The sequence below is a fragment of the Tamandua tetradactyla genome, chromosome 4 (genome assembly GCF_023851605.1).
Source record: "Tamandua tetradactyla isolate mTamTet1 chromosome 4, mTamTet1.pri, whole genome shotgun sequence".
Lineage (NCBI taxonomy): Eukaryota > Metazoa > Chordata > Mammalia > Pilosa > Myrmecophagidae > Tamandua > Tamandua tetradactyla.
This window is the reverse complement of record NC_135330.1, coordinates 74716436-74730061: the sequence shown is the minus strand read 5'-3', so window position 1 is coordinate 74730061 and position 13626 is coordinate 74716436. Positions and strand designations below refer to the sequence as shown.

General features: G+C 36.2%; 1 protein-coding gene across 6 annotated transcripts in view; it reads right to left on the bottom strand.

Moving 5' to 3' along the window:
• Positions 1-13626, bottom strand: part of KCNK2 (potassium two pore domain channel subfamily K member 2) — a 165503-nt gene that overhangs the window by 55354 nt on the left and 96523 nt on the right. For all 6 annotated transcript variants that reach the window (XM_077157814.1, XM_077157813.1, XM_077157812.1 and 3 more), the window contains exons 4-5: positions 11107-11267; positions 8570-8756 (exon numbers count right to left, since the gene is read on the bottom strand). In XM_077157814.1, coding sequence (XP_077013929.1) covers positions 8570-8756; positions 11107-11267 — 348 coding nt within the window. The remainder of the gene's footprint in view (positions 1-8569; positions 8757-11106; positions 11268-13626) is intronic.

Below are 13626 nucleotides of genomic sequence, written 5' to 3'. Positions count from 1 at the left end.
GTAAAAAAAAATGTTTACCTTGTCCAACATTTGAAAAAATCATTTCTGGGAAATTAGGGACGCAAAAATGCATCTCGTGATTGTTTCGACTTGGCCCATGTAAATACAGCTCTGCAAATTCACAGAACTGACTTAAGAAATGTCTGTGGACGCCTGTTATATGATAGGCTCACTGGCAAATTCCATTTTTCAAATGTTTCCATTTCAATGAAACCAAAATGACATTTTTTCCAAGCACTTTCTCTTTCAAAACCAGCAAATCTTCATCCAAATAGTTGTGAGTCACATAACACCAAAGTTTACCAAGACACTGATTTTAGAAGAGTTAGTTCCTGCTCCAGATTGACTTTTTATGTCCTTTTCTCTATAAACAGGATGTCACAGTTTGAAAGGAATAAATTAGTTCAATCACTAAAAGCTCTTATATTTGGGTAAAATGTTTAACCCCCAAATTCTCGTGGATTCTAATCCCAGGAAAAACATATTTTCCTATTCTTAACTGCAACTCTTAAGACAAAATATCAGCAGTTGAATGATCTGAAAGCTGATACATAGGAGTATTATCAAACAACTCACAAATCCTATTCATCTTTTAAAATCTAGGATTTATGAATTAATTTCCACATTAGCCAACACTTGATCCAAGAGTCTTACCAAATTAAAATGCCTGGAATGTTAGAATAACTTGCTAAATTTGTCTTTTAATATGGCTGTTATAAGCATTAATTTTAGTATAGGTACATTCAAGGGAAATATCTCCGTCCTGGATTGACTCCTACATACCTTCCGCCCATCCCCCCTCCACCACGCCATCTTTTTTTCTTTCCACAGACTCCAGAAGCGCAGGCTGTGGGATGCTACAACCCACTCTCCCCTTCTGGGTTTCTCACCAACTTGGCAGGAATCGTCTCCCCTCTGCTTTTTTTCTTTATCGCCACTGAAAATGTGCACACAAGTCCTTGCCATTTTAAGAGATTTCTGGCTAAACATTATAGGAAAGCAGACAGATGGTAATAAAAATAGCAAAGAGGGGTGGAGGCACAAAGGTTTCAGGAATCTTATAAACCCTTCCAAGTGGTTAAAATAATTCTAATCTTCCTCTTTTTCTAATATGATGTGCGATAGCCTCTTTCAGATGATGCCATCTCTCTTTGGACCATTTCTGAGGTTTGTGTAGGGAAATCAGCCTGCCTAATCCAATTTAGCAAATGAAACTCCAAAAGTAGTTAAAATAATTCTAATCTTCCTCTTTTTCTAATATGATGTGCGATAGCCTCTTTCAGATGATGCCATCTCTCTTTGGACCATTTCTGAGGCTTGTGTAGGGAAATCAGCCAGCCTAATCCAATTTAGCAAATGAAACTCCAAAACCTGTAGCTCAGGAAATGTCCAGGCTGGCACTGTTTCTAGGAACCCATTCTCTTCTCAAATGGTTTCCTAAAATGTTTGCTGGGACCAATTCTTTCCCTCTCTGGTCCCAAAATGTCTTCCATAGGGTGTCACAGGCAAAATCATTCCATCCTAAAGCCCTGGGGGGGTCCGTGTTGAGGGGAGCTGTAGCCCCACTCATCACATTTGCACCGATTTTCTTCTTTTTGTTTTTGCTGCAGGGTCCGGGAATCGAAGCCGGGTCCCTCGCATGACAGAACAGAACTCTACCACTGAGCTACCCTTGCAGCGCCCCACATTTCCAGTGATTCTGGGCAGGGGGGATTAGTAAAACCATATGACCACAGATTATACCATACTCTCCAGCTGCCTTTAGCAGTAATAAAGCTGATAATGTATCATCACTCGCACAGTTTGTTCAAAATTCAAGAGCAAAAAGATTGTTTTATTGGCACCCTGAAATCCCAGTGGGAAGTCTCCCCACTTTAAAAAAGAGAAATCATAGTTTGAGGTTAAAAACAATGTGTGTAAGGTTGCACAGAAAAGCAGGCAGCAGAGCTAGAATGCAAACCCAGGCCTGTCTCGCTCCAAAGTGCAGGCTGCTTTTACTGAACCAGTTTGCCCACGTCACTGTCATCTAGTCACTGTCCTTTTCATCGTTTATCCCCCAGGCTATTTTGCCTATACTGTACGGCGTATACTTAGCCTAAGCTGAGGACACTAAGTCAAACAAGGCGTGCCTCGGCCTCAAGGGTGCTTAGAAAGCCTGTGGCTCTGAAAACAAGCATTATTGTGCCAGGAGCACCCCTACCTCACCTCTTCCCTCCAGCTGTTCCCAGCAGCTGGCCCTCTTCCTGCCCTAAGAACCTGAGTATACGATGGTCCTCTTCTCTTGAATTTAATTTTCTTTGTGTTGTTTCTGGCACAAAATATTTATAAAGGAAAAATGCACAGATCCTGAGTTATAATCTAGCCCTTCTAGACCACAGTTTTCAAATCCACGCATCTCCCTTGGTTTTCTATCATGACATATGTATTATGGAATATAGACAAAGACACAAGACTTTTTTCTAAAGAAAACGGGGTCATTTCCTCACCTGCTCTATAAGCATTTTGCTGCAGATCTCAAATATTGATTTCCACATTATTTTGGTTGTTTGATTATTTTTACTAAGTAGAGACCTCCTACCCTCGGAGGAAGGGGGGAAAAAACCCTTATTTTCTGTTTTAGTACATTTTATTTTATAATAGTGATATAACTGAAAGAGTTGTTTTTTGAGTGCTTCAAAAATTGAGAGGCTCTTTCACTGATGTTGTAAATGTTTTCCTTTTCCCAAATGGAAATACAATTTCAATCTGAAATGATAGTTCCCCGACCAACTCAAACTTCTCCTAAGCCACTGAGGCCTCTGGCATAACTGCAGAACTCTTAGGCAGTATCAGGCACTGTTTTCTAGAGGGTCTGCTCGAGACCCTCTACTAGAATAAACTGTTTTGAACAAAAAATTGCCAAGGTGTTTAAAAAGATTTATGTGTGTTCATAATAGAATTTCAGTAACACAAGCTCTAAACACTCCCCTGAATGAGTCATGTTTTCAGTTACAAAGAAAAGCCATAATTTGGTTCTGAGCGCATTTCCAATAATGACTTTTAAAACATAATTCCAAGAAAACTTAATTCTTAACATGAAATATGAAACATATAAACAGGTTTTTTTCCAAATCAAAAAGGTTATGACAAATTATTATACAACTTCAAAAAATTTAAAAAAAACTTTAACAAGAGTAAATGTGCTAGATGAAGAGGTGTTTCACCTAGGAAAGTCCCAAATTGCATTTTCTATAGAGGAAACATAAGGCACTAAGCATGAAGCCTGATTAACCCAGGAAGGATTCAACAATTACATACAAAAAAGGAAATAAAACTTCTTTACTCATCCAAATATTCTAAATTCCACTGATCAAAATTGAAGAAAATTAATTTGGATACCTGATTAAATTCATACTATATGAAAAATCTGTTTCCCTAATATCAACCATAAGGATTTCTCAGAACAACTGAATTTGGGGCTGAAATTTTTGGTATTTATTAGAATACTAGGTAACTTGAGGATACTGATTTGTGAAACTATAAATTTGCATCTGGCTTTTGCTCATTCATATCACCTCTTGTGAACTAGCCTGTTTTATGGAAAGGAGTTTTTTAAGGACTTCTCTGAGCAGCTTCAAAACAACCTGTACAAATGTGTTGCTTGGTTTTGATGATCCACTTTAACCATAACAGCATATATTAAAGGAGGTGCTCACTTTGAAAAGGTATTTTTAACTATGCTAAATTAGGTAATTGTTTTGTTTTCCTCCAACTTTAAGAATCACTATTTTTTTGTTTGGTTGGCTTTTTGTGTTTTAAAGCCATAGACACAGAAGACAAGTTGTAAAAACAAGCTTGTGTAAATATGAGACGATCTTTCAAACATTTCCGTATAATTAATAATAATTGTTTCTTAGATTTTAATGAAGAAGGGCAAATTTAGCTCTCAGTCTATAAGGCAGGCATGATTTAACAACTTATCTTGGATTTCTCTCAAACGGAAAATAAAATGACAATTAAGAAACAGAACATAGATTTGATCAGTGACTGGAAAAGTATTCGCAAGCCCCCTTTGGGGAATGGTGAGAGTGGGGAGAAATTCAACTTCCCCAAGTTGAATTCTTGATATTCTCACAAGCAGTGTGGACAACCAAAGCTATAGGCTGAGCCCCCAGTCTTGGGGTTTGTTCATGTGAAACTTAACCCCACAAAGGATAGGTCAAGCCTGCTTAAAATTTAGGCCTAAGAGTCACCCCCAAGAGAGCCTCTTTAGTTGCTCAGATGTGGCTTCTCTCTCCAGACAACATGACGAGCAGTCTCACCACCCTTCCCCTCTCCGCGTGGGACATGACTCCCAGGGGTGTGGAACTTCCTGGCAACGTGGGACAGAAATCCTGGAATGAGCTGAGACTCAGCATCAAGGGACTGAGAAAAACCCTAGAATGAGCTGAGAATTAACATCAAGGGATTGAGAGAACCTTCTCGACCAAAGGGGGAAGAGTGAAATGAGACTGTCAATGGCTGAGAGATTCCAAACAGAGTCAAGAGGTTATCCTGGAGGTTATTCTTATGCATTAAGTAGATATCACCTTGTTGTTCAAGATGTAGGGGAGAGGCTGGAGGGAACTGCCTGAAAATGTAGAGCTGTGTTCCAGTAGCCATGTTTCTTGATGATGATTGAACAATGATACAGCTTTCACAATGAGACTCTGTGAATGTGAAAACCTTGTGTCTGATGCTCCTTTTAGCTACTATATCAACAGAAGAGTAGAACATATGGAATAAAAATAAATAATAGGGGGAACAAATGTTAAAATAAATTTAGTTTGAAATGCTAGTGGTAAATGAAAGCAAGGGGTAAGGGGTATGGTATGTATAATCTTTTTTCTTCTCTATTATCGTTTTATTTCTTTTTCTGTTGTCTTTTTATTTCTTTTTCTAAATCGAGGCAAATGTTCTAAGAAATGATGAATATGCAACTATGTGATGATATTAAGAATTACTGATTTATATGTAGAATGGAATGATATCTTAATGTTTTGTTTGTTATTATTTTAATTAATAAAAAAGTTAAAAAAGAGAAACAACATAGAAAATCAACAGTTAATTCTCAAATGTAATATTGCCATTAACTTTAATTTACTTCTACAAATCTGAAGACAATCGTTACAGGAGATGTTAAAATCAAATAAATGAAAATTTGCTAAATAAGTTCCTTTTAAAGGTGTTACTCGGTAGGCATCACTCTTAGCAAGAGAAGTATGTTTATTCATATGAAAATTAAAGTGCTGGGCCAGGCTTTGTGAACTCCAAGGTGTTTTTAGCCCTAGAACATTAAGAGTTAGTGAAAGGACAAAAAGGGGCATCAGGAGGAAGGCGAACGAGGAAGCTGCTATCATCTCTAATGTAACCAACCAACCACTAAAGCACGTCCTGTGTATAAATATAAATAAAAAATTAAAATTTGCCAGGAGACGTCTTCCTGGGGAAAAATTACTAAATGCTGAATTCCTATGTTCAGAAACATGAACAGGAAAACCTGGACACTGTGCCTATATGTCTGGACCAGTGGTCTCTAAATGTTTTTGATTCCACATCACCAACCGTAATAAAGTTTTACACACGCAAATCTAAATATATATTGATTTAGGGATTAGAAATGCAGTACATTCAAATGTATTTTATCGAGAACATTATGGAACATAAAAAGTAATAAATGAGATTTTAAAATACATAGAAATAGGAGCTCTCATATTTTCTACTCACACCTGATTGGACTTGCTTGCTCATTCGGACCCTAAACCACCACATTATCTCTTTGTTGCTTCTGAGATGCTCCTTATAGCTATGCCAACTTTAAGAAATGTGTATATATATTGCAGTCTGTTTCCCAAACATTTCTAAGTAACTTTGCAATTTTTTTCCTTTAAAACACCATGGTTTAAAGAATATATTTCAATTTGTCTCCAAAGAAGTTGAATGCAATTATTTTACTCTGTTGAATCCTAACCTTATTCAGAATAGGTTTTGCAGGCTTGAGGAGGGCAGATAGTGGGCGAGGATAACTGGAGGGACATCTTTTGTTTTCTTTTGAGATTTATGGCCCAATAGAACGATGAGAAAGCTCAAGTTAGAGCGATGCCTCTTGTTCTCCTCTGGTGAAAAAAACTCCCAAGGAAGTGAGAATGCAGTCTATAATTACATTTTATAGCAAGAAGGAAGGTTCTAAAAAAATTAAATAGCTGATACTTCCCAGATGGGGTGTTTGCCTTAGTTCAATGGTTACCTTATATTTAAAGTCACAAGACACCCAGAAACAAAGGCTGATTTTGTGCACTTAACTATACTTTATGAGGCAATTCTTTTCCAAATCCTTTAAAAAAGAAAAACTTACAACTCCTGCTTTTCCAAAGAATTCTACGAATAGCAGACATTTCCTACCCAGTCTCTGCCACATCTGCCACCTTGACCACATTCTCATTCCAAAAACACAATCCGGCTGTGATCAAACCTCACGTTTAAAGATGAAATCCACCTTACTGGGAACAGGGTTCTAAGGTTTCACAAAAACTAAAATAGCCACAAAATGCATAAATAAAGAGATAGAGATAAATAAACAAAAGTTGTGCCAGTCTGCTCCTTCTCTAATTTAGTTCTTTGGAACATTTTTCACATTAGTCATATCACCTTCTTTGCTAATTATTATCAAGACATATTTTTGCCATTTTTTGGTTATTTCTTCTGTAAAGCAAAAAATAAAGCAATGGATTTAAAGGGGGTACAGTGCAAAATTCTAATAGCAAACCTGCTCTTTAGTAGATAAAACTCAATGCCACGCAACTGTCATCTTGTTACCCTTTTCCCCCTGCAACATGGCACCAGGACTCTCAATTTAGAAGACATCACTGAATTTCTCTCCTTGAGCAGGACAGTATGGCTTCTTAAAGCCAGTTTCAGAGTTCTGATCTCTTAAGGAAAGCTTAATTTTTTTTCATCAGCTACAAAACCATGAAGTAAAAATATTTGTTCTTTTATTCTAAGCCAGTTTATACTGTGGTCACAAATACGATGTTATTTTAGGATTCCACCTACATTCTTTTATTTATAAATTCTGGTTTTTTCAGAAAACTTCCGATCATAAGGGACCATGGAATGAGCTGACACAATCTGTCAATTGTTGAAATAACACATTCAACATGAGGTTGTAGGCCTGAAAATGTAAGACTTGTCTCATGAGATCTGTATTGTCCATAAAGTTGCTATAAAACCTCATTAATGACATTTATGAACTGGTAAAATAGATTAATGCCCCACAAGTATGCAGCTCATTCTCATCACTATCTCTCCTTTCTCCTATATTAACACTCTCTCCCCTTCTACTTAAACCAATTATACATCTTCAATGAGAAGTCGATACAAGGGATATTTTTGATCCCTTGTTTTCTTATATGGTGACTACAATTGTCTGACATGCCTCTCACCGCATTTTGCTGATTATAAAATTAAAACATCTTCAACAAAGTTATATATCTTCCTTTTCCAGGTCTTCCTGTCTGATACAGAGATGGGTTTACAGTATCTTTGACCAAAAGCAAAACTCACTCATGAATACAGCCCCACCTTCAAGGATATCATATATCACCGACAAGGAGGGCTTGCCAGAACTAGTAAATTAATAGAAACAGAAGAACCATCAGGCCTCTCTGAGATTTCTGTAGAACCATACATCATATTTTCCTTTCTGAAAATGTTTAAGTCAGAATTTTGTGTCAAATAAGACAGAAAGTATAAAACGCTCTTAAAACCAAATTAGGCTGGTGGGTTTACTCTGGAGAGTTTAATAGCACATCTCTACTGTAATGTTTAGCACGTTTTTCTAATACCTCAAATTGGATTTTTCAAAAGGATGATTTAGGTTTTCTGGAGCTAGTCAAAACGATACGTAATGAAGGATTACTGTAATTATCCCTGCCACAGGTATTATAAGTTATTTAAACTTGGAGTTATGACAATAATAATAACTGGATAATATAATTGAAGAAAAGAGAATTGCAAGGATAAAAACCTAATACTTAAGATATAAAACAATGAAACAAATCACAGTTGAAATGACATTCGCAGAAAAGGAAAAGTCAAAAAATATAGATAGAAAAATGTAGACACTGTAGATAAGGTCAAAATTACTGTCCTGAGAACTGAAAACCAAGGTAAATATGATAGAGAAAAAGGTTTCGAGTAGCCAAGTATGTCTCCTGAGGTTTGTAGCTATCTCTAACTCCAGCCACAAAAGGGTCTAAGCCAAGAAAGCAAGGCTAGGTTAAACCTGATTTCTTGAATCAGTGCAAAAAAAAATTCAAGATGCCGAGAGTTTGTTTTGGAAATTGGGACAGGCATGTAAACCTCTGAACAGTCATCAATTTAAATGTCTTTCATAGAACGAAATACAAATTTCATCAACCCCACCCTCTGCTTACCCCCACTGCCATGGAATGATGGCTTCGTCTCTGCCACTGTGCTGCACTGTAAACCCAAATGAAAAGCCTAAAGCTCATGGCTTAGGACAGTCGTGTCAGTGCCAGAAAAACCTTACCTGCAACATAGTCGCCGAATCCAATGGTTGTTAAAGTGATGACCACAAAATAAATGGCATCCAGGGCACTCCAGCCTTCTATGTGCTTGAATATGATTGCAGGCAGAGCCACAAAAAGCACACAGCCGAACAGTATAAATATGATTGTTGAGATGATGCGAATCTTTGTCTGACTTACATTCCATTTCTAGGCATGAGAGGAGAGAGAGAAGAGAGGGTGGGGGTGGGGGGTGATTGATTATTGGAGTGCAGACAAAGCTAGCCCATACCCTGTTATTGGCAAATTAACACAAGCATAGTCTTTTATTCCCTTTTATATTTATATTCCAAGTGTCGTTACTTATGAAATTGGGTAAAAGGCAATAAACTCAAGACATAATGCTAATAAAGGATGCTACTTTACCCTTACATAGCTTTACAACGTGTAAAAGGCTTTCAAAGCAAATTCCATTTGCTTTGAGAAGATAATTCAGATTTATGTCACTATTTGTTAACCGGAATCATTTTTGAAATATTTCTGTTCTTTAGGCGTACAACTGTTGCAGGCCTTTGTTAACCGGAATTATGTTTGAAATACTTCTGTTCTATAAGCATACAACTGATGGCAGGCCAAAAATAACATAGAAATATGTGAAAATAGAGAAAAATGAACCAAGATCTAAAACCACAGATAACTGATAGAATTGTAAATTTTATGAAGACTTTTTCCTATTATTAATTAAATTGATTAGGGTATAACATTAATAGATTTAAAGTCTATTCTATATAAAGGATAATCCTAATAGACATAACTCATGACTGATGGAATATAATTACCACAGGTGCATGAGATGTGTCTGTTGTATACACTGATGTACATGCAGCATGAAAAACATTAGCAGGCATACAGTAAGCACTCAAAAATGTGTTGAATGAATGAATGAACAATCCAGCATTACCAAGTTCATACCACTAATCTGCCCTCCTGATTAATGTAAGAATAGGATTCTTTTAATATCAATAAAGAAAAGTACAGTACCAAAAAAAGGACAAAACTTATTTGGAATAAGTGGTAGTTAGGTTCAGTTGTTAACTTGGCTAGATGAAGTGTCTGGTTCTTTTGCTGTGGACATGACCCAATGGTGTGTGAACCTCATCTGTTGCTGATTACATCTGCAGTTGGCTAGGAGGCATGTCTGCTGCAATGAATGATGTTTGATTTAATTGGCTGGTACTTAAATGAGAGAGTTCAATATAGCACAGCCCGAGCAGCTCAGCATACCTCATCTCAGCATTCGCAGCTCAGCCCAGGCCTTTGGAGATGCAGGAAGGAATCACCCCAGGGAAAGCTGTTGGAACCCAGAGGCCTGGAGAGAAGGCCAGCAGAGATCACCCTGTGCCTTCCCGTATAAGAGAGAACCTCAGTTGAAAGTTAGCTGCCTTTCCTCTGAAGAACTACACGTTAACTAAATAAACCCCCTTTTATTGAAAGCCAATCCGTCTCTGGTGTGTTGCATTCCAGCCGCAAGCAAACTAGAGCATCCACTCTAACAGTAAAAATATTTGAGAGCTACCTTTTATCTTATATCTGAAATATTACTAAATGTTAAAAATTGGAACTATAATTTAAATTGAAAAACCAATGTTCAATTGTTGGATTTCATCAATGCAGCTAAATGTAAAGCCTTTCACTGTATTTTTGTGAAAAGAAAAAATATTATAGAATAATAAATAAAACGTATGCATAGTGGTGACGATGGTAGAAACAAATCATATATGGCTCTACCCTCTAACACAACCATTTTCTTTACTCATAATTTTCTTAAAGAATATAAGCCTATAATCATATTATTATCACTTAACTTAAAATTCTAATAAAACATCGTTGCTTTATTTTTTCTACTGAATGTAATGTAACCTTGAACACATTCATGCATATTACTTTTGGTTCTACCAATTTATCCTCCTTAGATAAATTTCTATCATAAACATTACTGAATTAAGTTATATGCTCACTATTATTGTGCTTGCTATATATTATGATCTTTCCAAAAGAGCTATGTAAATTTATAACACCACTGGCAATAAACAAAGGTATCCAAGCAATTTTTTATATAACAAATCATTATCAGCCATTTAATCGTTGTGCTAATCTTTAACTTATTACCTCTTACCTTCAGAGGCTGTACCAAAATTCACATTATATAAATTAAAAAATGGAGGCTTGAGTAAAAAAATGACTTACTTAAGAGAAAACAGCTAGTAGAATAAATCCAAATTCTTGTTGGATTTCTACTTTTTATTCTACACAATTTTTGAGTTTTTCCCATGCACTAATTTATTCATTCAAATAAGTATAAGAATAATTATAATACAGTGAGTTATATACTAATAGAGGTATGTATAAATCGTTATGGAGATCCTGATAACTGAATGTCCAACTGCACCTGGGGTGATAGAAAAGTTATCACTTTTTAATTAATTAATTAATTAATATCAATTTTTAATCTTAAAAATTAAACAATAAGTGAATGTAGTTATAAGTCTATCATACTCACAATAAATGTATCTTCCACTTTTGCAATTCCTTTTCCAAATATGGTCCCTAGCTGATCTCCAACTCCAGCCAAAAGGAAACCAAAGAGGGGAATTCCTAGTAAGGCATAGATGATACAGAATATCTTTCCCCCCTCTGTGCGTGGTGAGATGTTTCCAAATCCTAAAGACAAAAAAAAAAGTTTCATCGTTAGAGTATAGATGAGTAATCATTTAAAACATGATTCAGAGATGATTCAAAAATTCCAAAATATTACATATCAATCATAGATTTGTATTACATGACATTTTAATATAAAATACTTGAATATGTAAGCAAATGTTCCAATAATCCCAATAGCTAATATTCCAATTAAACTTTGACAAGATGATGAAAACTGAGGAGGTAACAAATGCAATAAAGTCAATATTTTCCTTAAACTTTGTTCCATCTCTCTATATGGATAACCTTGTTAACTGTAGCGCTTCCATCATCATTTTGTGAGAAGAGTGCATTTCCTTATTTTAAGAGAATTCAAACACTTAAATTAAGCATTAAAATTTAAGAGCAGTTTCAAATCTTGTCTTTACTCAAATTTTTACCTAAAAGCAATAAACTCTTAAAAATTAATGAGTGAATTATTTTTAAAGTTCTGAAGCTTTTGAAGATTTGCCAGTTCTGTATAAAGATGTCTACTTGTTATAATTCAACCAGTTCAACTTCATTGACTTTATATTTTATAATTTCAGAAACAATGGGTAGAAGCAAATAGGATTAAAAAAATGGATCCTTTCTAGAAGACATTAAGTCCCTTTTATAATACGTAATCCTTTAATTGTCCTTCATATTAAATTAGTCAGCAATTTTAGTTTTAATTTCTTCTTTTACTCAAGTGTGTGGATAAACATTTTGGCATTAGCTTCTTGTAGTTTTCGAGTTTTATGGCTATAGCAGTCAACAATTACAGCCTGTATGATTATCAGTTTTTGTAATTTATTGAGATTTGTTTTTGTGACCTTATAATTGACAATTCTTTGTATTTGTTTCATGATTACTCGAAAAGACTACAGATACTCTATTTGCTGAATATTGTCTTAGTATGCCAAGGCTGTTATGACTAAGCCATAAATTGGCTGGCTTAAACAGGAATTTATCATCTCCCAGCTGGAAGGCCAGAAGTCCAAAATCAAGGTATCCCCGGGCCATACTTTGTCCAGGAGTCCACAGCATTCTGGTTCTGGTCTCTGCCTCTGTCACATGGCAATGTGTATCTCCTGCTCTACATTCCACTTCCAGCTTCTACTTCCGTGTCCATCTGCCTTTGCTTATACGACTTCAGCTCTAGTGGACTAAGGCCCACCCTCGTTCAGTTTGGCTACACCTTAACTAAAAACATCTTCAAAGGTCGTATTTCCAAATGGATTCACAAGCATGCCTTGACCTGCCTGAAACAACAGCACGGTCAAAGATCCAATTTACAAAGTGGTTCATACCCGTAAGACCAGGGATTAAACGAATTTAAACTTATGTTTTGAAGAGGACAGGATTTAATCTCCAACGAAAGAGTGTGTGTATGTGTGTTTGCAAGAGTTTTGGGATAATTGGTGATTTTAGCCTATATATTTTTTACCCCATATACAGATGAAACTCACCAAATCATCTTTGTCTTTCTCATCTGGTCAGAGAAACCCTCCTCTATGTGGGTCTCTTAAATTCAGTAATTGCCAACATATCCCCCCCTCTGCATTATTACTCTACATATACACATTTTTTTCTGAATCACATAAGGGTAACCCACACACCTCACGCACTTGTATCCCTGAACTCTCCGTGTGTATTTCCTGAGAAATAAAAAAAGGCATGCTCTTAAATAATCACAGTACAATAACCCTTTCCAGGATAGTTAACACTGATACAGTAGATTAGATAAGATATCTAATCTCCAGCCTATATCCAAATAAGCCATTCCAAAACTTAAAAAGTTAGAGAATGCTTCGATTGGCCTGCTCGGGAAGTGCACATTCCATCCACTGTCCAAGAGTGGAACTCAACAACCTCAAACCCGTCCTCTAGTTCAACATCAACAAACAGAGTATTAAGAACATGCATTGCCTTGCCAAGTCAGCAGGGCCGCTGTTTTGACATGGGTTCTCTGATCACCCCCGGGAGTCCTGCTAAGATTCAACACCGTCCTCTATTTTCTTCTCCAGACGAGTATCTATGTGGGCTGAGATAGCACAGGCATCTGAGTTATCCAATTCCATACCATTCTCTGTTTTTAGGTAAGGGACAAAAAGTCTTTAACCACATCCATAAGAACTAACCCACCTCCAGGAAGCACCAGGAGACAAAAATAAAAGATGCAACTTTTATTTATTTTATTTTATTTTTTTACTTTGACTGTGGCAATACTATAAACAGCCCTTAAGGTTTAAAAAAATAAAATAGTTCATGGGGCCTCAATTTGGTCTACCCCGTGCAAGTTAAAAGAGCATAAAAAATGAGAGCTTAAAGTTTTCATCAATCAGTGACTCAAATTCAG